Source organism: Thalassophryne amazonica, chromosome 16 (assembly GCF_902500255.1).
Source record: "Thalassophryne amazonica chromosome 16, fThaAma1.1, whole genome shotgun sequence".
In the NCBI taxonomy this organism is placed as follows: domain Eukaryota; kingdom Metazoa; phylum Chordata; class Actinopteri; order Batrachoidiformes; family Batrachoididae; genus Thalassophryne; species Thalassophryne amazonica.
The window spans coordinates 15037660-15064452 of NC_047118.1; the positions used below are offsets into that span (position 1 = coordinate 15037660).

A 26793-nucleotide genomic window follows, 5' to 3' on the forward strand; every position below is an offset into this window, starting at 1 on the left:
CCTATCAATTTAGATGACGAACGGCTCTAAATGACATGCAGGAAGAAATAAGCACAAAACAGTTTATCTGCTGGTTTATTTCTTCCTGCTGGTAGCTTTCCACACAATAGATGCTGTTGCAATCACGAGCAGAGCAATTGTACTAATCACTCAGCAGTGTGTGTTCATTGTTCACAGATCAGAGGTTTGTGTGATCAGCGGTTGTCCTCGCGTTTGAGAATTAGTCTTACATTAGCTAAGAACTCCAACAGAGGAGTGATTGGTTTTATTCTTTTTTTTTCCCCCCAAAAAAGCAAATATTAACCATCAGCTGAAAACAGGCAGAAAATGAACTGAATTATATTCTTACGAAGACAATTTTTTTTCTTATCGACCTGCAATCAGGACCACCAGAAGCTGACAGAGAAGCTGAGTTCTAAGGATCGTACATAGTGCCAGTGTTGTACGGGGATAAACAGCACATCCCCGGGCTGCAGCACGCATTCCAGATACGGAGCTTTGGCAAACTCCGGGAACTGCTCCTGATCTGGATTCTCCACCTCCACCTGCAGAAGAAGCGGTTAGAAACGCTGCATATATTTGGAGGTTTTAAAGTGCGCCGCTATCTCGAGAAGACTGTCAATCCCACCTGGCTGGTGTTATGAAGCAGCTGAGATTTATGAGGGTAGAGCTTGTCTGTGTCCTCCGGAGAATATAGGCGGATGTATTTGCTTCCCACTACCTGATGTACAGGACAAACTGCAGTCATGTGACAAATATTTCACGTTAGATGGATCATAACAGACCTTTATTATATGATCGTTACCTGTGCCAGGAAGTTGTGTTGAGGGTCTTGGTGAAGAGGAGACACTGTTCCTCCAGGTCCGAACCAGGCGTTAATGGTAATGTTGTCATCGTCTTCCTCACCAAGACAGCAGTAATCAGGGATCCTGATGTCTTCCTTCAACTCTGGTATCTAAGGTAATATTAATTAAGGAGAAAAAAAATTGAGAGGGCATTAGAGGACAACTAATCGGACAGTGTCTGTCTGTGTATATATGTATGTATGAACACAGACACACGCACGTATAGAGTTCTTGGCAAAATTCTATTGTACCTGGATTAGGGGTAAATCCACTAGGTGGGGATACTGCTCCAATTCAAGAAACTTGAGTACAGGCTGACACAAGGATGAACCTGCTGCTTCTTGGAATATATTCATATCTATTCATGTTATAGTCAGATTCCTTGTGTAATTTCTTTTTTTTGTGTGTGGGGGGGGGGGGGGGGGGGATTTTGTATACTATTAATTTCTAATACATTTATAGAAAGCGTATGAAATTATAAATCCAAACAATGTTTCCATTTTTTCAAAGGTTGTTATGGCCAGATTTTCAAAATTGGTGACCTCCGGAAACTAACTTTACACTTTCTTGGCTTGTAGTTATTTGTGGGACAACTCTGTAGTACACAGTTAACGACTAACAGCACCATCTATATATTAATCACAGAGAAACTGGGGGAGAGATGACATTTTCCGTTTGGTATGCTTATATATTTTGGGTCGAGGATGAATGCCATGAAAACGGAAAGTTGATAGGACTAATATTTTTGGAGAAATTAGGGATATTATCTAACAACAGTGAACAATGGACGTTAATTCTGGACTCACATGCCATTTCAGCAGGGGGCAGAAAATAATCTATTAAAAGGCAAGTAGCCTCTGTGTAGATGTGTATACGTGATTTTATTTAGTTAAGTTTAATGTAAGTACATAAATATAATTGTAAATACATTAAAAAAAACATGGATGACACAAAGTGAAAACACTTATGTCCATTGTCAATCAATCAATTTTATTTATATAGCGCCAAATCACAACAAACAGTTGCCCCAAGGCGCTTTATATTGTAAGGCAAGGCCATACAATAATTACGTAAAAACCCCAACGGTCAAAACGACCCCCTGTGAGCAAGCAGTTGGCGACAGTGGGAAGGAAAAACTCCCTTTTATCAGGAAGAAACCTCCAGCAGAACCAGGCTCAGGGAGGGGCAGTCTTCTGCTGGGACTGGTTGGGGCTGAGGGAGAGAACCAGGAAAAAGACATGCTGTGGAGGGGAGCAGAGATCAATCACTAATGATTAAATGCAGAGTGGTGCATACAGAGCAAAAAGAGAAAGGAACATTCAGTGCATGATGGGAACCCCCCAGCAGTCTAAGTCTATAGCAGCATAACTAAGGGATGGTTCAGGGTCACCTGATCCAGCCCTAACTATAAGCTTTAGCAAAAAGGAAAGTTTTAAGCCTAATCTTAAAAGTAGAGAGGGTGTCTGTCTCCCTGATCTGAATTGGGAGCTGGTTCCACAGGAGAGGAGCCTGAAAGCTGAAGGCTCTGCCTCCCATTCTACTCTTACAAACCCTAGGAACTACAAGTAAGCCTGCAGTCTGAGAGCGAAGCGCTCTATTGGGGCGATATGGTACTATGAGGTCCCTAAGATAAGATGGGACCTGATTATTCAAAACCTTATAAGTAACAAGAAGAATTTTAAATTCTATTCTAGAATTAACACGAAGCCAATATGGGTGAGATATGCTCTCTCCTTCTAGTCCCCGTTAGTACTCTTGCTGCAGCATCTTTAATTAATTGAAGGCTTTTCAGGGAACTTTTAGGACAACCTGATAATAATGAATTACAATAGTCCAGCCTAGAGGAAATAAATGCATGAATTAGTTTTTCAGCATCACTCTGAGACCTTTCTAATTTTAGAGATATTGCGTAAATGCAAAAAAGCAGTCCTACATATTTGTTTAATATGCGCTTTGAATGACATATCCTGATCAAAAATGACTCCAAGATTTCTCACAGTATTACTAGAGGTCAGGGTAATGCCATCTAGAGTAAGGATCTGGTTAGACACCATGTTTCTAAGATTTGTGGGGCCAAGTACAATAACTTCAGGTTTATCTGAGTTTAAAAGCAGGAAATTAGAGGTCATCCATGTCTTTATGTCTGTAAGACAATCCTGCAGTTTAGCTAATTGGTGTGTGTCCTCTGGCTTCATGGATAGATAAAGCTGGGTATCATCTGCGTAACAATGAAAATTTAAGCAATGCCGTCTAATAATTAAGATTCCCCATTTACATGAACAAATTGTAATCTATTAGATAAATATGATTCAAACCACCGCAGCGCAGTGCCTTTAATACCTATGGCATGCTCTAATCTCTGTCATAACATTTTATGGTCAACAGTATCAAAAGCAGCACTGAGGTCTAACAGAACAAGCACAGAGATGAGTCCACTGTCTGAGGCCATAAGAAGATCATTTGTAACCTTCACTAATGCTGTTTCTGTACTATGATGAATTCTAAAACCTGACTGAAACTCTTCAAATAGACCATTCCTCTGCAGATGATCAGTTAGCTGTTTTACAACTACCCTTTCAAGAATTTTTGAGAGAAAAGGAAGGTTGGAGATTGGCCTATAATTGGCTAAGATAGCTGGGTCAAGTGATGGCTTTTTAAGTAATGGTTTAATTACTGCCACCTTAAAAGCCTGTGGTACATAGCCAACTAACAAAGATAGATTGATCATATTTAAGATCGAAGCATTAAATAATGGTAGGGCTTCCTTGAGCAGCCTGGTAGGAATGGGGTCTAATAGACATGTTGATGGTTTGGATGAAGTAACTAATGAAAATAACTCAGACAGAACAATCTGAGAGAAAGAGTCTAACCAAATACCGGCATCACTGAAAGCAGCCAAAGATAATGATACGTCTTTGGGATGGTTATGAGTAATTTTTTCTCTAATAGTTAAAATTTTATTAGCAAAGAAAGTCATGAAGTCATTACTAGTTAAAGTTAAAGGAATACTCAGCTCAATAGAGCTCTGACTCTTTGTCAGCCTGGCTACAGTGCTGAAAAGAAACCTGGGGTTGTTCTTACTTTCTTCAATTAGTGATGAGTAGTAAGATGTCCTAGCTATACGGAGGGCTTTTTTATAGAGCAACAGACTCTTTTTCCAGGCTAAGTGAAGATCTTCTAAATTAGTGAGACGCCATTTCCTCTCCAACTTACGGGTTATCTGCTTTAAGCTGCGAGTTTGTGAGTTATACCACGGAGTCAGGCACTTCTGATTTAAAGCTCTCTTTTTCAGAGGAGCTACAGCATCCAAAGTTGTCTGTAACACTATTGACGAGATACTCTATCTCACTTACAGAGTTTAGGTAGCTACTCTGCACTGTGTTGGTATATGGCATTAGAGAACATAAAGAAGGAATCATATCCTTAAACCTAGTTACAGCGCTTTCTGAAAGACTTCTAGTGTAATGAAACTTATTCCCCACTGCTGGGTAGTCCATCAGAGTAAATGTAAATGTTATTAAGAAATGATCAGACAGAAGGGAGTTTTCAGGGAATACTGTTAAGTCTTCAATTTCCATACCATAAGTCAGAACAAGATCTAAGATATGATTAAAGTGGTGGGTGGACTCATTTACATTTTGAGCAAAGCCAATTGAGTCTAATAATAGATTAAATGCAGTGTTGAGGCTGTCATTCTCAGCATCTGTGTGGATGTTAAAATCGCCCACTATAATTATCTTATCTGAGCTAAGCACTAAGTCAGACAAAAGGTCTGAAAATTCACAGAGAAACTCACAGTAATGACCAGGTGGACGATAGATAATAACAAATAAAACTGGTTTTTGGGACTTCCAATTTGGATGGACAAGACTAAGAGTCAAGCTTTCAAATGAATTAAAGCTCTGTCTGGGTTTTTGATTAATTAATAAGCTGGAATGGAAGATTGCTGCTAATCCTCCGTCTCGGCCCGTGCTACGAGCATTCTGGCAGTTAGTGTGACTCGGGGGTGTTGACTCATTTAAACTAACATATTCATCCTGCTGTAACCAGGTTTCTGTAAGGCAGAATAAATCAATATGTTGAACAATTATTATATCATTTACTAACAGGGACTTAGAAGAGAGAGACCTAATGTTTAATAGACCACATTTAACCGTTTTATCTGTGGTGCAGTTGAAGGTGATATATTATTTTTTCTTTTTGAATTTTTATTCTTAAATAGATTTTTGCTGGTTATTGGTGGTCTGGGAGCAGGCACCGTCTCTACGGGGATGGGGTAATGAGGGGATGGCAGGGGGAGAGAAGCTGCAGAGAGGTGTGTAAGACTACAACTCTGCTTCCTGGTCCCAACCCTGGATAGTCACGGTTTGGAGGATTTAAGAAAATTGGCCAGATTTCTAGAAATGAGAGCTGCTCCATCCAAAGTGGGATGGATGCCGTCTCTCCTAACAAGACCAGGTTTTCCCCAGAAGCTTTGCCAATTATCTATGAAGCCCACCTCATTTTTTGGACACCACTCAGACAGCCAGCAATTCAAGGAAAACATGCGGCTAAACATGTCACTCCCGGTCCGATTGGGGAGGAGCCCAGAGAAAACTACAGAGTCCGACATTGTTTTTGCAAAGTTACACACCGATTCAATGTTAATTTTAGTGACCTCCGATTGGTGTAACCGGGTGTCATTACTGCCGACGTGAATTACAATCTTACCAAATTTACACTTAGCCTTAGCCAGCAGTTTCAAATTTCCTTCAGTGTTGCCTGCTCTGGCCCCCGGAAGACAATTGACTATGGTTGCTGGTGTCACTAACTTCACATTTCTCAAAACAGAGTCGCCAATAACCAGAGTTTGATCCTCGGCGGGTGTGTCGTCGAGTGGGGAAAAACGGTTAGAAATGTGAACGGGTTGGCGGTGTACACGGGGCTTCTGTTTAGGACTACGCTTCCTCCTCACAGTCACCCAGTCGGCCTGCTTTCCCGGCTGCTCGGGATCTGCCAGAGGGAAACTAACGGCGGCTAAGCTACCTTGGTCCGCACCGACTACAGGGGCCTGGCTAGCTGTAGAATTTTCCACGGTGCGGAGCCGAGTCTCCAATTCGCCCAGCCTGGCCTCCAAAGCTACGAATAAGCTACACTTATTACAAGTACCATTACTGCTAAAGGAGGCCGAGGAATAACTAAACATTTCACACCCAGAGCAGAAAAGTGCGGGAGAGACAGGAGAAGCCACCATGCTAAACCGGCTAAGAGCTAGTAGCTGCGCTAAGCTAGCGGATTCCTAAAAACACACAGTGAATAATGTGTAAATAATTTAGAGGTGATTCAGCAGAGGGAGTGCTTTAGTTAAGGCACGTGAAGATTACACTGTGAAACAAATTGTTATCTAGGTAACTAGATCAATCTAACTGCTCAGATTAAACAGCTAACAGATACAGCAAAACACCGCTGTGCTCCGGAACAAGAAGTGATACAATAGCGCAGTGAGAGCCAACCACCATTGTGGTCAATTTAAAAATCAAATGACAAAACAGAAGTAATGTTGTTGTTCATTCGGCCGCTCCTGGTTTTTGCTCGGGGTCACCACAGCGTATACAGCCAGATCCGCATTGGTAATTGGCACAAGTTTTACGCCGGATGCCCTTCCTGACGCAACTCCAGTTTTACCTGGAGAAACACACACAACCGCTGTTGTTCCAAAGAGGTCTCCCATCCAAGTACTAACCAGATCCTGCTGAGCTTCTGAGATCTGACGGGATCAGGCTTACACAGAGCAGACCAGCTGCATACAAAACAGAAGTAATAATAAAATAAAATAATACTGATAATAGTGTGTATATGATAACAAGAACCTAAACAATTTCTACATGCATTAAGACAGTAAATTAACATGAAAAAAAAATGCAATTAACAGGAAATAAAAGGGTGACGTTTCCTCTAAAAACTGTTGTTCTAAGGTTCCAAAAACATTCTGGACTCACACACTATTCCAACTCATTATAGAAACTTTGCATAATTTATTATCAGCCTTGAAAAATGTCAGCTACCTGTTTTATAATCACTACCCAATCTAGAGCCCATGGATCCCCACCGGCAACATGCCAGTTCTTGGTTTAAGCATTCACAACTTTTATTACAAATTCCAAGATAACAAACATAGAAATATTGAACACTTGTTTAAAAATAATAGACAGTTACAAATATCTGGCTCTGATTAGTAAGGAAACAATACCCACATGGATCAGGTTCCTATGTCCCATAAATCATTGACATAAGCTACGCGCAATAAAAAAAATCCAAAAATAGCAGCAAAAACTATTGCTCTTCATCAGCTTCAGTGATCTGTAATTGGTATCTCTGGATCCTTGCTCTCTTAAATTCTTATTTAGTCATTTCAGAAATCCAGTTTTTTAATGTATCCATTTTTAGAAATGGAAAAGATGGTTGCCATCACAGCTTATGAAAAAAACTGAAACATTGTTTCCTTTTATTCCTCATTTCATACGCTTTCCAAAGAAATATATAGTTTACCAAATCAAAAAAAAAAATTATACCCAAGAAACCCCACTAATTCCGAAGGTCAGCAATTTTCATAGCAACCTTTAAAAAAAAAGGTAACATTTTTGTTTTATTCCCCATTTCATAAGCTTTCTAAGTTTTTTAACAAACCTATGAATCACTACATAATAATCCTGACTATTTATTAGTACATGCAAGCTTTTGAGTGTGCAGTTTTGATTACAAAAACCTTTGATTATTTTATTATTAACGTAGATTTACTGTCCATTACAAGACAACACAATGACAGCTCAGCTACCAATGGTTGTTAAATCGTAAAAGGATGGTTTTCTTGTAAACTACAGGAATCCACTGACAAATTATGTAGTTTTACAGTCAAACAAAGGATAGTTTTTTATGGTAAGACACTCAAAGGACTTTGCAATCATCCCTCACACACACACACACACACACACACACACACACACACACACACACACACACACACACACACACACACACACACACACACACACACACACACACACACACACACGACAGGGTGCTCCTGCACACCGAGAGCATCCAGAAGGTTAAAGACCTTGCTCAAAGGCACCTTACTGATGGTAATGAGATTGAGACAAATGCTGTTCTTTCACCTTCTCCACACACATTTTCCCAGTAAGGGGGGTTTAACCTATGACCTGCTGGTCACAAGGCTGCTTCTCTGACCTTTAAACCACCACTTCCCCATTTTTAGAAGTGAAAAGTGGCCACGCATTTTACTGATCTATGTTTATTTACTCAGCAGACTTTCATTGTTATACCTGCTGTATGTAGTCAGACCTGCTTGTCTCTTCCTCCATCCTTGAATAAAAAAAAAAAACCCTCAGAGTTTTGCTCTGATCTGGACCAAACTTGCTGGAATACCTGATGGTCAGCTAAGGACAAAGTGATATGACTTTGAGAAAAACTGGTTAAAAGATAAAGCCACAGAAAACAGAAGGCCCTCTGTCCAACATGTCCAGTGCCTGATGTAGTTCTGGATTTGCATCAGGAAGGGCACCCAGCATAAAACCTGTGCCAAATCAACATTGCAATGATTAATCCCCAACTATTCTGATCATGATTTTAAGTAGTCTCTGATTTCAGCTTTTTAAATATGAATATTTTCTTGTTTCTTTACTCCTCTGACACAATGCAAAAAATGGAGAAGCCAAAACAAATTAATACTTATTATTGTTTAAACTGGCTACTTTGGAGCACTGGTTCAACAATTCCTATCATTACAATAAAACACTAAAAGGAGTCACTAATATGTTTTTTTTCCTCTTCGAGAGGCATTTTTTGACATGTGCGACTTGCACTTCAGAAAATACTGTTCTAATTGCCCGTTTATAACCAACACTTTGTTTGCTCAAAGTTTGAGGCAGTTCTTCGCATTTTGACAAAGAACTGTGTCTCGCAATGAAAACTGGTTCCAAACAGGTTCCAAAATGGCACTAACTGTAATATGAAGTCATATCACCTTTGCCTTGGCCACATGGCCTCACCTTAACTTCATTTGTCTCCAAAGGCCAATTTGGTTTGCAGCAGTACAGCACATTTACAACACAATAAAATACAACAAATGCCCAATGGCAACATGAAACGGAGACAGTTCCTGAATGCAATGACCTTAGGAGAGCAAAACATATCAGGTACTTGGTTTGGGGAAAAAAGAAAAATAAATAAAGCAAGTATATATATCTCTCAGGCATAGGTCATTAGTATCACAAGAAAAACTATCTGTCATCTACCCTTCTTACTTGAGTTTAGAAGAAATATGGTCAAGAATAAACGTTTGTATTTGTTAATTTTCACTATTAATATAAGAATTTATTGGCATGGACTGGTGTCAGATGTCACTCATGAGCTGCTATTTATTAGTACATCAGGCCATCAACTTAATTCTTAGATATCTGACAAATGACTGATTTTCATGTAGGTGAGAAATCAGGATGTGTGATGATTCTCTCCTCAGCTTCCTTCTACTCTATCAAACACCCCAAAATACCCTGCATCACATCTAGTTTGACAAGGTGCCCTTTTCCTAAAGTTCAATCCAGACAATGTATTGACTGATGGTAAAATTAGCCCTAAAACGTCAATATTGTTTTCAGCAATGTGGCGTGAGGATGACAGCTGGAAATAAAAGAGAATCTCATACTTCATCGTGCCAAAAATATCAGATGAATAATCAATTTGTAAAGCACCAGCAATAATGGATTATTAATGTCATAATCAGTAATTTCACAGTAACATTCCAAAGGCACTTGCTATTTCAAGCAGGATTTCTTGTGTTTGAATGATCTGTAGCATCCCCAACTGTTTTTTGACATATAAAACATGTAAACCATAAGATGAAAAATACAGAACATACCTGATCAAAAAGCTGGTGTTGAGCAAGATAACCCAATGGTTTCTCTTCATCCTATTGTATCCCAGAACAAAATAAACTGAAATAAACATAAATCTTGTTTGGTCAGGTTAAACAAAGCAACACTTCTTAATGAGCTACTTACTTTTGACAGAATATGACGATCAATAAATTCATTAACAGTAAGCAGTGTCTGAGACCATTTCTCATCCGTATACCTGGATCCCACCTCAACAGGTACAGTCCGAAAACCAGCAACGGATTGCAAGTACTCTATGCTTTCAGAGAAGAGGGGGAACAAACAAATCAGAATTAAACAATAACACCACAGAATATACAGTACAGTGTCAATAAAAAGCTTCTTAGCTAGAGATTGGACAAACTCAAAAAGCATGACAAATGTGCATTTTTGATGTCCTGCTGCTCCTGAATCAAGAGTCAGATGTCAGGAACTGCAGGCCAGATATCACAGAAAAGAGTCAGATGTCAAAATGAGATGGAGTTCTGGAGGATTTTCTTAAATAAAGAAAGAGCTGAATCAGACCCAAGTGTCAAGATATGTTAAGACACAGAAAGCAAAGATAGCATCTCATCTCAGCACGAGCAGTTCTCCTACCATCCACTGTTTCTACCTAAGTTTGTCAGACTTCTTCTTAAAGGTGCCCTAAATTATTTTGTTCTACCAGTTGATGTCACACTACCTCTGTTTTAAGGATGTAAACAAAGCTTCCCTTCCCGGCCTCCCCTCTCCACCCCCCTTTTTTTGTATTGAGCACAATGAATGGCAGCTGAAGCCTTTTAACAGGTGCAGTGGCTCTCTGTGGAAAAAGTCAGACGTACGCAGGTTCGATCACACTCTTGGTTTGAGACATTTTTGGCATGTAAATGTGATTTCGCTGCCATCTTGGGGGAAAAAAAAAAAAACAGGCACATGGTGGGTAGTGTGTATTGCTGTCTATTTTTAATTTTACTTTTTATTAATTTATAAAAAAAAAGTGCTATATAAAATTATTATTTAAAACACGAAGAAGGGTATCAGTTTCACAGGATGGTACCCAAATACACTTAATGTGCACCTACAGAAATTCCATGCACCCAACGGGTCAGTAAATCTCATAGATCAGATGAAGTATTTTTTTTTCACATTATGTATAAGGTGCCATTAAACCACTAAATATTTACACTGAAAATAGCTATTATGTGTAAAATATAATTTAGGTCACCATTCAAGGTCATATAAATAATATTTTAAGCATTAACACAGAAGCCAAAACATTTTCTATATAAACGTAGTGGACTAATACTGTCTTGTGCAGAGAATGAAACATTGTCGATCTCTGTGTGTTGTAATCTGAGCTTTTCTTTTCTTTGTTTTCATAGCTCAAGTGTATGTGCATTTGGTGCATGTGAATTAGACCTGTTCAAAATGTCAAGTGTTACAAAATCTTTTGGGCGACATGTTCTTGTTCCACTAATAAAATAAAAGATCTGTGCCAAATTTTATTGTAATCGGACATTGTTTAGGGGTCCCCCACAATGCAACAATTTTCCCCAAACAAGAAATGTAGTAAAACAGTAATTGCAGTAATGTTCTCTGGGTGACCAATCAACCACCACTTTTTGTGATTAGAAGCCATCACAAGTAAAAGAAAAATAATGGCACCAGAGTCTTCTCCCGTTAGAGCTGCTTCACACATACTGTGAATTTGGTCGAATTACACATTAAGTGTGCATGAAGCAGGAATCATATGCAAACCGTGTAATTTCTTAGCTGCTGCCAACACCTTGTACACCTGTTGCTACAACTGTATGCGCACACTAGCGGCTGAAAGACAGAGTGTGCGCTGTGTGAGCCCATCAAACCTTCTCGCGGCAGGTGTCGGCCAAATTCCAGGTGACGCACAAACATCTAACACCGCTTGCATGGCACTTTGAAAATATGTGTCCAGTTGCACTCTTGGCACGACAACAGTCTGCAGACAATCATTATCATACTCGCAGTGAAATCTGTCAAAGTACCCCATGAGCATGGCTTTGGTGTGTGCATTGAACTGACAGGAAGTGTGGCTATGACAGAAGTGGCTGTGGAGATCTGTCATTCTGGGCATCCCAGCTGGACTGTACTGTGTTTGGATGGACTTGGACTAACAACTGACCACTGTGATGTGCGTGTGTCTGTTTGCTGTCATCAAGTGGACAAAAATAAAAACATATCACTGTGGTGACAGGCTGCAGCAAGCGAGCATGTGTGCGTGCATGTCACACACGGACAGGCTGCCTCCAGGTTGAAACGGACTGTCAGATCAAAACATGCAGCAGGTGATCTGACTGTCACGTCACCCACATGAGCTCTGTTCCACATGACGCAGTGTCCCCTGGCACGCCGTCCACAAGACACACGCCAACACGTGGACATGAATGAGACGAGTGACTGCTTCTCATTCATGTGAATTCATGACCGTACGTCAGTGACCATGGGTCATCTACAGAGGAACAGACAGATCATATTTGTATTGCCCGCTTGATGAGAGGGATTTAATACAATGCAATGTTTTTATATGGTGTCTTGTTTTTATTTTTTTTATACATCCATGTGCTTCCTGATATAAGGCAGTGTTCAGCATCTTTTACAGGACAGTGATGGTAGCACACTTGGTAAAGTTTCTGACTGGCAATCAGAGCTTTTGGAAGGCACGGGTTTGAATCATGTGGGTGACATGTATTATTTTTTTTTTTCCAGCTGCAAGATATGGTCACATATCGCGCGGCTGCTGGGGAAAAGCTGCTGTGTTTCCGCATGCACAGAACCGTCGCAGCATGTATTTTTTTTATTTTTTTCTTCACACCACCAGCTGCACGATGTGTAACCACATCGTGCAGCTGGTGGCACTGTGTTCCTGTGTGCATGAACCGTCGCACCAGCATCGTGCATGCCTGCCCATCGGCGCGATGTTTCGTGGTGCGCACATACCAGCTGCTCCCACGGGTGTCGCCCTGGAGTTGTACATATTCGCACTATGTGTAAAGAGCCTTTAGGGTGACGCTGCCTTGCCAGTGGAGGGAGTGGAAAATGTGTCACTCTGGGGGACCTCTAAATCTTATCTGATTGAGTTCAAATTTGGTCTGCACCTATAAAACCCCAAGTGGAACAAAAACATGTGGCCCAAAATCTCTCACAACTTTTATTTTTTCACTATGTAATATGAACAGCCCTAATGTGAATCCTCGCCTGTGAAATCTTTGTTTTATGTTTTATGACGTGTGCTGCTGTCTTTCTTGGCCAGGTCACCCTTGTAAAAGAGGTCATGATCTCAATGGGTTTTATTTGGTTAAATAAAGATAAGAAGAAGAAGAAAAGATTATTACCCCTCCCCACATTTTTACATAGACAGTAGTGACCACCCACATAGCACTTGTGCAGGAAAAGAGTAGCTACTTTCCAAAAAATTCTACAGTTCAACTCAGAACTTGTGGTCTTTCTCCTGACAGTCATAAATCGGTACCACCCTTGGCCGGGGAAGTAACCTGCACAGGACTGGGAGAATTGTAGGCTCTCATCTCCTTCACGCTATGGAACCCGGAGATAAGCACTGACACCAATGGGCCTCAGGGCCTGCAGAATACTTTCTTCCTCTTCTCCTAAATCAGCCCGTTAGGAGCTCATTTTAGCCTGAATATGTTTAGCGAATCCAGTCACAGGAGCTGTGATGAGTAAGCCATTCTGAACGCCTCATAAACATTTATTCTGATTTAAATACATACAAAGCACTGTATCTGACCATACTGTATATGGTACATCAGTCATTCTCAGTCCTTTTGTACTGTTTTTCTTGTCCTCTCCTGCTGCTGTCCAAAGTCTAAATTGGTGAGATTAAACTAAATGCAATTAGAGGCACAGAGTTGATTGTGGGGGGGACAGTTATTGTTGTATATGCCAATACTGTGCAGTTTTAAATACTAAAACATAAACTTGAGAGCCATGAATTAAACTAAATTATACCGTGCAGTACAGAGAATATTAGTGAAGGAGATTATCATGTGTGAACAGTAGGCGTAATAAGCACGGGCTGAAATATACACTTTATCGTCATGAATGATAATGTTGTATTTTGGCCTTAACAGTTTGTTATGCTGCATTCCCATGTTGACAGTAGATGAGATGTGAGTCATGGTAATTTGGCTGTGTTAATGAGATGGACAATAATTTAGTTAACTGAAAGATACAACACAATTTCACTTTAAAAAGTAATGCTGCAGCATAATTTCTCACTATACTAACACGTTATTCCCTTATATCAATTCATCAGATGGTTCATTGTTCTCATTGTGCCAAGTGGAAAACAGTGAAAATTTTTAACATGATGACACATGCTGCCACGGGATGCCGTGCCAGTATTTTGCCATGCTCTCACTGGATTACCTGGTTTCCTGCCTGTTGCACTTCGCCAACAAGTGACTGCCAATTTATAAATTCATAATGCGCTTTTCAGAAGTGTGTATTGCATATGCTTAGGAGTTATTGTTTTGTTGCAAGTGTTTGGAGTGTTTTGAAATAAAATTTAACCTTAAACTTGATCACCCTGGTGATGCTAATCTGGTTGTACTTTTGTCTAGAATCGTGACTACTGTGGGCAAAAAAAAATGCTAAATGACACCTAAAGATTGAGTTATTCTGATAAGAAGACAAAGCGATTAAAAAATAACAAATGGCACTCTTCAAATTCAGATGATACAAACCTCCAGTGATGCTCCTTCAGGGCAGGCCAGTGGTCTATGATCCCTTCCAAAATAACTGGTTTGACAGGAAGTAAATAGTTCTTCTTGAAGCTCTCTAGTGATGGACATTTGATCCTGAAAACTGTTGCATGCTCTTTGATTGCAGGAACACTTGGGCAGTCCATTTTTATTTTCTGTTAATGATGCCAAGATGACAAATCAGATTTTCAATTCAACCCCAAGGTGAAGAATTTCATTTAAAGGTAAAACAAGAAAAACACCTGAACATGTACGTTATTAATGTGTTTTTGTTATGCAAGAGAAAACAAGAACCAAGTGAGTGTGGTATTGCCCTGCCAAGAAGCCGATGTACACTAATATCCAACATGGAATCTTTTTCTAAACAACAATGAATTTATGTTTCTTAAACATGACAGGTAAAGCTAAGGCACTGGATGCATGTCTAACCATCACACGCTATGCAATATTTCACCACAAAACAGGTCACTGGACACAAGATTTAGTCACCTCATTAGTTATGTGACTGTTGTGGGCATAACATAAAATCAACCAATCAGCATGTGCCCTGTCATTTCCTATAAGACCAGTTTGCCAGCATTAGGCTCTTTGCTATTCAGAGGATGAACACAGAAGTGAGAGGTTTTCTGGTGAGGACACAAAACAGTGTATGTGGAATCATAAGGCAAAAGAGACATAATGCTGGAAGTGTAGTGGCTGCAGTATGTTGAATGCCATCAGTCTATGCACCATGCACATATAGCCGTGATCCCACTTGCAAACTTCACAATGAATGGAAGGACAATGAAGTACAAGTCTACACCAAGACGCCTCTCCTGCATCACTTTATGGTAAGATAAAAACTGTTCACTCAGACCCAAACCGCCCGTGTTTGTGCTATGATATGGTGTGCTCTCTCTGTGTGCTATGGCGCACATGGAATGAGTGAGTTCTCTTTCTGTTAAGCTTAGAGCGTGTGATTATAATTTGTAATTTGTTTGTTACACATTCTAAATGATGTATACTCAGCATTCTACATTTTCATTTCAAACCATGTTTCAAGTCCAGACCACCTGTGAAAACAAATTAATGACCCCATATAAATAAACATTACTTACTTACTTACATTAACCCTCTGGGCCCGACTCCGTCGTATACGACGGCTATGACCAAGCTTTACTAAATTATAAATAACTTTTGAATGATATGAGATAGAAACTTACTTTTTTTTTTTTTGCTGAAAAGTTAACTACCAATAACGACCGTGCAGTGCAGTCCTTTGTGCCAGGTGGAAGATAGGGCCCTCGGAATTAATACTACATGATATGTGTAAAGTGGGGAGATGGAAAAAACACTTTCTCACACAGCACTCACATAATTTTCTGCACTTTCTATATTTTAAGACATCTCTAAATATCCTAATTAACCAGTTTTGACGTTTAATTTGCTGCCAAATTGTACTCACAGTGAATTCAATATGGAAATGAGATATTTGACTACAAGAATGAAAACAAAACTGCTGTCAAAACAAAATCTACTTTAATCTGTGTCTGTTTGTGCCCAACAATTTAATCCTGGACACTAAGTAGTGATATTTGTGAGACTTTTATTAGGAAATAAGACATTAAAGTTCACGTTAAATCACAAATTAATTCAAACAGTGAAATAAAGGACATGATCCCCGGATCATTCTTCCTGTGAAGGCTTTAACAGCACTGCAGAAAAATAAAATCCCGCTGAGATACTGAATATAAAGTGCAGAACGTAAAGTATTATACAAAGAGACCACTGACCTTGATCTGTGGACGCTCTTCCTCTTCCTGAGTGGATTTCCTGACTTCACCCTGCAGAATCCCGACCAGGACTTGCAGGATGTTATCCATGATGGCTGTACCCATGAGTAAGCCCATGTCGCAAGTCCTGATGGCTTGAAGGACAGTGTCTGTGGAAGAATCCTCGCGACACAGGGCCGCCGCTTTGAACAGGCAGCCGTAAGAATAAACTCGTCTCCACTCTTTGTCCACGTGGCGCCACGTTCCTGTGTTGAGTTTCTCCCATGAAATATCCAAGATGATCTGAGCGTTAAGTAATCGGCAGGCGCCTGCGGTGTCACTGTAAAGTTGGTGCCGAGACTGTTTCAGCACGTGCATCACACTCAAGTCCACTCTATCACTGAACTGCAGCGTGAACTCAGCCTCAGTGTGAGGCAACACAGCAGAGATTTTTGTCCACAATGCAGCCATTGGCAAGAAGGTCTGAGGAACATACAGAGATCAGGTGACGAAGGTCAGCTCATTACCAACTACCCTGTTGTTTTGACAAGCAAAGGCTGTAATTTCATTACATGTAATAATCTCTGTTGGTCAGATGAGCTCACCACTTGCTAAGAACCTCTTTCACAACTGCAAAAAATAAATAAAATACCCCCCACTCCCCCGCCTGATCACGGACAGCCTTGCCAAAACACAAGCCTAGGTCTAATTTCTAAACTGGCACACGCAAAAAGCAGGTAAGCACATCTCAAGCCAAAACGCAGACTGTGACACATGCACGAAGACGACAACACTCTGCAGGCCCACACTGTCACATGGCTGCTGCTGCTGCCAACTACGGGTCCATGTGGCTCCATCCACGCTTGGATGTGTTGTATTACTGGAGACGATGCCAAAGTATGAAGGGGGCCAACGCGAAGCACCTGGCTCATTTGAGAGCCTAACAGCCTTAGGAGCATCAGGCAGAATGATCCAAATCGAATGAGTGCACTCATGTAAGCCAGGTGCCTGGAATAATCATCCGTGAGGCGGCAAAAGCACTCTATTGTACTGTGTACATCAGCAAATATGTCTGAACAACTTCTGTCTTAATGCACAAGCAGCAACATGTTAGGAACAGGTGTGCTATATTCAGGCAGTCATTTAAGTTGGCAGAGTAAACCTTAGTGATGATGTTTCGAAAGCCAAGACCAATCCGTTCTGAAAGTATTCCAAACCTCGTGGTTCAGCATGGGACTGTACAACTGTGCTCGGTCACAAACCATCAGATGAGTTGTAGTTGACTCTTTCAATGTCTTTATAAAACATGATGCAGACAATCCTGGCAGGAAGCTGTGTACTTAAATTAACTTCATTTATTCTGCTTTTTGTCATCACCCATAATGCAACGTATCTCTACACAACAGTATGTGCATGAAATCTTTGGAAGAGCTCCTGTTTGGCGCTGTGCTTTTTATTTCAGAGTCATTTGTGTTTAATCCTCAAGGATTTGAGTAAAAATTCAACAGAACCTGAAAGTTGCAATTTGCCTTGCTTTGGTAACCTTAGAATAGCCATATTCCTGAAAGAAATCCACGGAAAGACAAACACATACCGGAACTCTTCCAAAGATTTTTCATGCATCCAGTGTTTTGTAGTCATATATTGCATTACGATGTCAAAACGCAGAATCTTACCAGGAATAGGAATGTACTGAAGAAACCTGATGCCAATTTTGCTATTACACATTTGAGTGATGACTATCATTAGCTTTGCTAACACATAGACTTGCAAAGAGGTGGAAAATTTCCAGTGCATTTGTGGAAACTATCCATGGGAAGATAATTTTGGGAATTTTCAAATTTTGACAAATTTTTAGACAACTTGCAATATCCCATGATGGAAACTTTCCATGGAAATTAAATGGAATTCATGGAAAACAATGACATTCAACTGAAATTTGTGATGATTCATACAAACTGTACCATATACAAACATAAATAAACACTTTATCTTGTCATATGTAGACATGCAAGCCAACAACTTCTAATACAATTTTTTAAATGACATTTTTGGCTGAAGAGTGTGCATGTGATTAAGGAATGCATGGTGCAGAAGATAAATTGAACTGAATTTCCATTCTGGTTGTTTTAAACATAATTATGCTGCAAGATTCATTTCTCAGCCAACCTGCAGGTTTGTATATTTCAAGTTAATGAACGTTTTCAGCCTTGAAAATTCCCAGAATTTTGTAACCCTATGAACAAGGTCCTTCTTGCCCCAGTTTTATTAACCTTTTTTTTTTTCCTTTTACACTTAGCAGAAGTTCACAATTACTGCAAAGTCAATATTTATGAATGTTGAGGGAAATACCATTCGCCATAAAAGGATGGTGGAGATGACAAAGTAGATCCAGGAAATATTTCCGAGTGCAATCTCTGTGAATAAATCCATTCTAATTTTAGCTAAAATTTAGTTAAAATTTATTAAATTAAATTAATCAAGTCTATACATTTTCCCAAATTACAATAAATTTGGCTATAATTTGTTTCATCATTGGTTATTCCTTAGAGCAACTATTGAGAAAATACTGAGAAACATGTTCCAAGGTCCTTCTAAATTACACATTACTAAAAAAAAAAAAAAAAAAAAAAAAAAAAAATAGGGGTAGTGGCCAAGTGGTTAATGCGCTTGGTTTCAGTGCAGAAGGCTCCGGGTTCAAATCCCACCCCTGCCACATTTCTCCATGTAATGTGGAGTTGTGTCAGGAAGGGCATCCGGTGTAAAACCTGTGCCAATTCAACATGCAGATCCACCTTGGATTTGCTGTGGGGACCCCGAGTGCAAACAAGGGAGCAGCCGAAGGGACTTACTATTACTAACAAAAATAAATAAAAATTGAACTTATCTTCTGTATTACAAATTAGTAATGGCAAACATTTCAAAAAAAAAATTCAATACCTGCGTTTTGGCACATTTTTCTGGAGTCAATATCAAAAGAAAAAAAATGTTCAAGGTTACAGTCAGCACAGGGTCTGTAGGTTTAGTAGCACATATTTTGCATATGTCCTAGTCTGCCGCTCAGTGTGTGAAATGGGAGAATCTTTCACAAGCAGTGCACTTTCAGTGTTGATACAAGGCTCTAAATGTCTCAGCTGCATAGCAAGCTTGCAAGTAACTTCATTTTAAATGGTTCAGGATATGGGTTTAATGTTTCAAAAAACAAAACAAAACAAAAAAAAAAACATAAAATGTCTGGACATTTGAACAACACTTCTGTTTCTGGGCCACGTCTTTACGCACTTCCGTAAGTCTTTCGCAATAGCATTCTGATATCCAATTATGAAATATTTGACATTTAGAACATGAACATCACTGCTTCCTTGAGCAAGGCAAATGCTCAATTACTCCACTGGAGACTCTGGATGTGAATGTGTACAGGGCCAAAAATTAGATTAAAAAAGAAAATCAACAAATAACCCAATTCTGTATGAATTTTGACAAATATAAAATAATTATCGTTTGAACTTTAATTTCAGAGTCAACACTTAACATGAAAAGAGAACTTTGACTATAACTACTATACTATATGAACTTTACTATATGAAGTGTTTTCATGTAAATGTACAGCATAAACCATAAATAATCAAATCCTAACTATTCAATTAGGGAAGCAATGAATGCAATTCAGACTTAGAATATAAGTGAGTAGAAGAATATAAATGATAAGTAGTAACTTTATAAGTGAAGACTAGAAGTGAAAAATAAAACAAATAAATTCTGTAAATGAAAAACATTGGTGGTAATTTAGAGTGCAACAGATTAATATACTTTTGTAAGCGTCGGTGAATAAATTTTCCCAACGTTAGAGAGTCAGCAATTTAAAGTAATTTTGATTTTGACTATTATCATTTGTCAAAACATGAAGCTACAGTTCTGGTAGGGTGTTTTTTTCTTTTCTTTAAAAATATCAAACTTACCGACACAGTATATTCTTCAAACCAGACGTCATGTAAAAGGACTTATATATCTTACATTTGCCCGGAATGACGGCACTTAATTTCGCTAACCACTTAGCTGTGCTAAGTGTGTATCAACTGAAAAAGACCGTATGGAAACAAAATCGTTCAAAGACATTGGTTCCGCACTGTGTTAAACGTTTCAAAAACAAAACACAGCTTCGCCAGCTTTCCGTTAAACGTAATTTGTGTGTGTGTGTGTGTGTGTGTGTGTGTGTGTGTGTGTGTGTGTGTGTGTGTGTGTGTGTGTGTGTGTGTGTGTGTGTGTGTGTGTGTGTGTGTGTGTGGAAAAGACGATGTGAAATAGACATGAAAACTAAATCTAAAAAAAACAAATTATTGAAATACTTTCATTTTTTTTCATAGTTTACTCATTCACGATTTGAAAAATATGTAAAAGCAAAACAAAAAGCCTTGCAGTGGGATAACTCCAATATTAATGCCACCTCAATAATAATAATTTTAAAATACTGTATTTTTTCAGTGTCTACTGATACTTCAGTTGAAGTAGTCCTTTATGGATGTGCTCTGGATTTTTATTGTTTCTAATATTTTGTTCCCTTCATTCATTCATTCACATATAGAAAGGAACAGAAATATTACTTACAACAAAATGCAATCAAATAGCACAGTGATCCCCCCAAAAAAATGACAACAGATCTGAATTAACACTTCTCAGATACAGTCAACAAAACTAACAAGGGCAACACTTGTTAGCCCTAACCTGTGTCGCCAAGCCCAATGTTGAACTCATTTAAGGTCTTAGTAGTGACCTTGAGTACCAGATTTTACTGTTAATATGACTTGTGCAGTATTCTGCATCAGAAGCACAAAGCGCTGTACAACTATATACCTCGCATTCACCCATTCACACAAATACACCGATGTCAGGGCATTGCCATGCAAGGCTCTCTCTACACACTGGGAGCAACTTGGGGATTAGCTAGTTGGCCAAGACCCCTTACTGATTTTCCGGTCTGGCTGGGCTTTGAACCGTGGATCCCCTGGTCTGAAGCCCATCACCTCCTTTTGTTCTGACAATGTGGAACCACCCTTCCAGAAATGGTGGTCCAAAAACAGAACAGTGGTGTAACGAGCCAATACCAACTGGGCCCTAATGCAGGATGATCAAGGTGTCCCCCCCAATCAGATAGCATGGTGAAGTAATGTCAACAGCACACATAGACACCAGAGGTGGGATGAAGTCACCATCAAGTCACTCTCAAGTCATGGATCAGCAATTCCCAAGTCACATCTCAAGTCATAATGACCACCAATTGTTTGCAAGCTGACTTGAAACGTGACTTGGGACTTGCATATTGATGACTTGAGCATTGAAAATGACCTGACAGTGACTTCGTCCCACCTCTGATAGACATCATAATAACAACAACAACAAAAAAGTCATAAACATTGTGTTGAAAAGTAAAAACCACATGTGAGCAGTGATCTGATCATTTATTTTTAAATGTGAGGCTAAACTAAAATTTTGGTAATTATTTCAAGATAGTATTTCATTTTGTTGGTGGCCAAGTGGTTAATGCGCTTGGTTTCAGCATGGAAGGTTCCCGGTTCAAACCCCACCCCTTACCATTTCTACATGTAATGTGGAGTTGTATCAAGAAGGGCATCCAGTGTAAAACCTGTGCCAAATCAACATGCCGATCCACCTCAGATTTGCTGTGGAGACACTGAGTAAAAACAAGGCTGCAGCCAAAGGGACTTACATTGTTCATAAAAATATATTTTAAATTATTCAGAGACTTTGCCCCCTGTTGGCAACAAATAATCTAAAAATATCCCAATGTCAAATTTGTACAATGCCTTATGAGGTAACCCAGCGTAGTCATCTTGATACACAAATCCTTTGTCAAGATAACATGACATAACACTTTCAAACATTTAGCTCCCTGGTGGCTACAATTACAGTCTAAATGTGGCCAATGTCAAATAAGTTTGAATACTTTGTATACGAGGTCTGTTAGAAAAGTATCTGACCTTTTTATTTTTTTCAAAAACCTGATGGATTTGAATCACGTGTGCTTGCATGAGCCAACCTTGAACCTTCGTGCGCATGCATGATTTTTTTCACACCTGTCGGTTGCATCATTTGCTTGTAAGCAGCCTTTGTGTGAGGATTGGTGGAGTCTCTCGTCGTTTTTTCTTTGCAAGGAAAATGGTGGAACGACTGGAGCAGCGCAACTGCATCAAATTTTGGCAGAAACTGGGCGACTGCCAGGTGGAAATCATTCGGATTATTCAGACGGCTTTCGGTGACGATGCTATGGGCATCACACAGATTAAGGAGCGGTACAACCGGTTTAAAGATGGCTGCACAACGGTGGAGAGCGAGCCGCACTCCGGTCGGCCATCAACATGCTGAAATGACTGGATCATTTCCAAAGTGAACGCTGTGGTGATGCGGGACCGTCCTGTGACTATCCGAGAAATTGCGGTAGAGGTGGACATCAGCACTTTTTCGGCACATTCCACTGTGACAGAAGCCATGAAAAGAGTTGCAGCAAAATTCATGCCGATGGCTTCGGCATGAAGCTGCTGATGGAGCAAAAGCGCCACCGTGTTGAAGTCTCACAGGACATGCTGTCACATGCCCACCTCTTCCACAATTTCTCGGATAGTCACATGACTGAAAAGCCACCAAAAGCTGTCTGAATTTTCAGAATGGTGCAAGAGCTGGGCATGTCCCAACATGTCCTGTGAGACTTCAACACGGTGGCGCTTTTATTCCGCCATCAGCTTCGTGCCGATGAATTTCGCTGCAACTCTTTTCATGGCCAAATCTTCTGTCACAGTGGAATGTGCCGAAAAAGTGCTGATGTCCACCTCTTCCACAATTTTTCGGATAGTCACACGACGGTCCCGCATCACCACAGAGTTCACTTTGGAAATGATCCGGTCATTTCAGCGTGTTGATGGCCGCCCGGAGCGCGGCGCACTCTCCACCGTTGTGCAGCTGTCTTTAAACCAGTTGTACCGCTCCTTAATCTGTGTGATGCCCATAGCATCGTCACCGAAAGCCATCTGAATAATCCGAATGGTTTCCACCTGCCTGTCGCCCAGGTTCTGGCAAAATTTGATGCAGTCGCGCTGCTCCAGTCGTTCCGCTATTTCCTTGCAAAGAGAAAACGATGAGAGACTACACCCATCCTCACACAAAGGCTGCTTACAAGCAAATGACGCAACCGACAGGCGTGAAAAAAAATCACGCATGCGCACGAAGGTTCAAGGTTGGCTCATGCAAGCACACGTGATTCTAATCCATCAGGTTTTTGAAAAAAATAAAAAGGTCCGATACTTTTCTAACAGACCTCGTATATAGATTCACCTTGATACATGTAGTTTCTGTCACGATATAGTGTGTGTTTACTTTTTCATTTTTTTCAATGTAAAAATTAAAATAAAATACTGTTCTTTCTTAGAAAAAACAATCTATATTAAATAAAAAATGAATGCAACACAAAATAATGAAATGTATAATTATTGCCTTTCATATAACCATTGGCTTTTTAAAGCCAGGCTATAAAGTGATCATTATTTGTGTTTTATTGACATGTATAAGTATGTCAACCACTGCTTTTTGTTTTATATTTTAATTTAGATTATGTTATGTAGATATTTCAATTTTGCAAAAACGATGAATAAAAAAAATACATAAATAATTAAATAAACAGGATTTTCATTTTTTCTTCAGCTACAGCACATATTATCATGAAACAATTTTAGGAGTCTGGAGAAATTTCAGTGCACAAAGGGTGCAAGCTTAAGCTGAACACCCATGAGCTCCAATCCCTCAAATGATGGGTTGTGTGTCAGTGTCCTTGGGAAAGTTAATTTACACTTCTGTGCAGGGGCGTCACCAGGAATTTTGGGCCCCATGAAAAGAAATCTTACTGGGCCTCCCCTCATATTATTTTATCAGCATTATAATTGTATTAGGGACCTCTCTGGGCCCTTGCCAATCATGGGCCCCTAGAATCCTTCTCCTTATTCTCCCCTTTTTGGCACCCCTGCTTCTGCGATGGCAGTATTAATTCAGAAATGTGCATTGAGGTTTGCTACCTTTTAAGATGATATTTTATCCATGGATGTCCATGTGACAGTCACAAACCACATGGCAATGTCAAACCAGATTCTGCACACATTGTAAAGGCATGGCTGTAGAAGAAGAGGGTATGGGTGCTGGACTGGCCCGGCCTACCTGTAGTACTAACCTGTCCACAACCGACAATGAGTGGAGAATTTTGAAAAGAAAAAATTCAACAGCAATGACTCTGTACGGTTGCATACCTTTAAGATGTGTTTGCAGGAAGAACTGCACAAAATAATACCTGAAACACTTCATCACTTGGTCACAAGTAAAACATGAAATATCTTGGGTTCATACTGTTTGCAATGAAAAGGACACACACACACACACACACACACATATATATATATATATATATATATATATATATATATATATATATATATATATATATATATATATATATATATATATATATATATATATATATGTGTGTGTGTGTGTGTATACGAGGTCTATTAGAAAAGTATCCGACCTTATTATTTTTTCAAAAACCATATGGATTTGAATCACGTGTGATTACATCAGACATGCTTGAACCCTCGTGGGCATGCGAGAGTTTTTTCACGCCTGTCGGTTACGTCATTCGCCTGTGGGCAGTCATTGAGTGAGGAGTCGTCCACCCGCTCGTCGATTTTTTTCATTGTTTAGGAATGGCTCAGAGACTGTTGCTTTGTTTGATAAAAAAATTTTCAAAACTGTAAGGCACAACTGAGTGGACACCATTCAATAAATTCAGCTGGTTTTCGGTAAAAAATTTTAACGGCTGATGAGAGATTTTGGTCTGGTAGTGTCGCTTTAAGGACGGTCCACGGCGCCTGACGGCGATCTGCACTTCGAGGCGACAGCGTCTCGCCGTTTCAAGTTGAAAACTTCCACATTTCAGGCTCTGTTGACGCAGTAAGTCGTCAGAGAACAGAGAACTTTCAGAAGAAGTCGGCATGAGGAGTTTATTCGGACATTCCATTGTTAACGGTCATTTTGTAATGAAAGAACGTGCGGGCAGAGTCGCATGTCGGGCTGGACCCGACCGCGGGGGGTCGCGGCAGGAAAAACACCTCCGTTGGAAATCTTAACGGGCAAGTTGGAACATGCCCAAGCTGTTAAACAATTTCTCAGTTACTCACTTGTTGAAAGCCATTAAAAGCCGCCTGAATTCTACAAATGGTTTTCAACATGGAGGTGTTTTTCCTGTCACAGCGCACACAGATTTGCCGAGTCGTCACGGAAACGACTCGGCGAATTTGCGCGTACGTCTTTCATTAAAAAAATGTCCTTAAACAGTGGAATGTCCGCATAAATTCCTCATGCCGGCCTCTTCTGAATCTTCTCTGTTCTCTCACGATGTCCTGGGTGAATTAAGCCTTAAATTAGGATGTTATCAGCTCGAAACAGGCCGACAACAGCGCCTGGAAGCGCTGCAGGACGTCCCGCTCCGTGGGAAGTCCTTACACCGACAGAAACACCCCATAATCTCTCATCAGCCGTTAAACTTTTCACAGAAAACCAGCTTAATTTCTCGAATAGTGTCCACTCGGATATTCCTCACAGGTCCAGAAAAAATTTTGATAAAGCAACGCGCGCCGTCTCGAGCAGCGTGTGAAACAAAGGAATTCAGCCGAGAGGGCGGGACCACATCTCACTCAAGGCCTGCCCACAGGGAAATGACGTCACCGACACGCGTGAAAAAACTCACGCATGCGCACGAGGGTTCAAGCATGATTGGTGTAATCGCATGTCATTCAAATCCATATAGTTAAAAAAAAAAATAAAAGGGTCGGTTTATTATCTAAGAGACCTCGTGTGTATATATATATATATATATATATATATATATATATATATATATATATATATATATATATATATATATATATATATATAAGGTCTGTGAGAAAAGTAACAGACCTTATTATTTTTTTCAAAAACTATATGGATTTGAATCACGTGTGATTACATCAGACATGCTTGAACCCTCGTGGGCATGCGAGAGTTTTTTCACGCCTGTCTGTTACGTCATTCGCCTGTGGGCAGTCTTTGAGTGAGGAGTGGCCCAACCTCTCGTCGATTTTTTCATTGTTTAGGAATGGCTCAGAGACTGCTGCTTTGTTTGATCAAAATTTTTTCAAAACCTGTAAGGCACAACTGAGTGGACACCATTCGATAAATTCAGCTGGTTTTCGGTGAAAATTTTAACGGCTGATGAGAGATTTTGGAGTTTTACTGTCGCCGTAAGGACGGACACGGCGCCTGACGGCGATCTGCGCTCCGAGGCGGTGTCGTCTCGCTGTTTCAAGCTGAAAACTTCCTAATTTCAGGCTCTGTGGACCCAAGACGTCGTGAGATAACAGAGAACTTTCAGAAGAATTCGGGATCAGGAGTTTATCCGGACATTCCGCTGTTAAAGGAGATTTTGTAATGA

At 40.0% G+C, this 26793-nt stretch overlaps 1 protein-coding gene across 1 annotated transcript; it reads right to left on the reverse strand.

Moving 5' to 3' along the window:
- Positions 1-95: 95 nt before the first annotated feature.
- kdm8 (lysine (K)-specific demethylase 8) lies at positions 96-20319 on the reverse strand. The gene is made up of 8 exons (XM_034190055.1): positions 20225-20319; positions 16287-16748; positions 14497-14669; positions 9905-10037; positions 9763-9813; positions 806-955; positions 629-721; positions 96-545 (listed from the first exon to the last, which is right to left on the reverse strand). The coding sequence occupies exons 2-8, from the start codon at positions 16734-16736 to the stop codon at positions 381-383; spliced, it is 1215 nt and encodes a 404-aa protein (XP_034045946.1). The 5' UTR covers positions 16737-16748; positions 20225-20319; the 3' UTR covers positions 96-380.
- Between the last annotated feature and the right edge of the window lie 6474 nt (positions 20320-26793).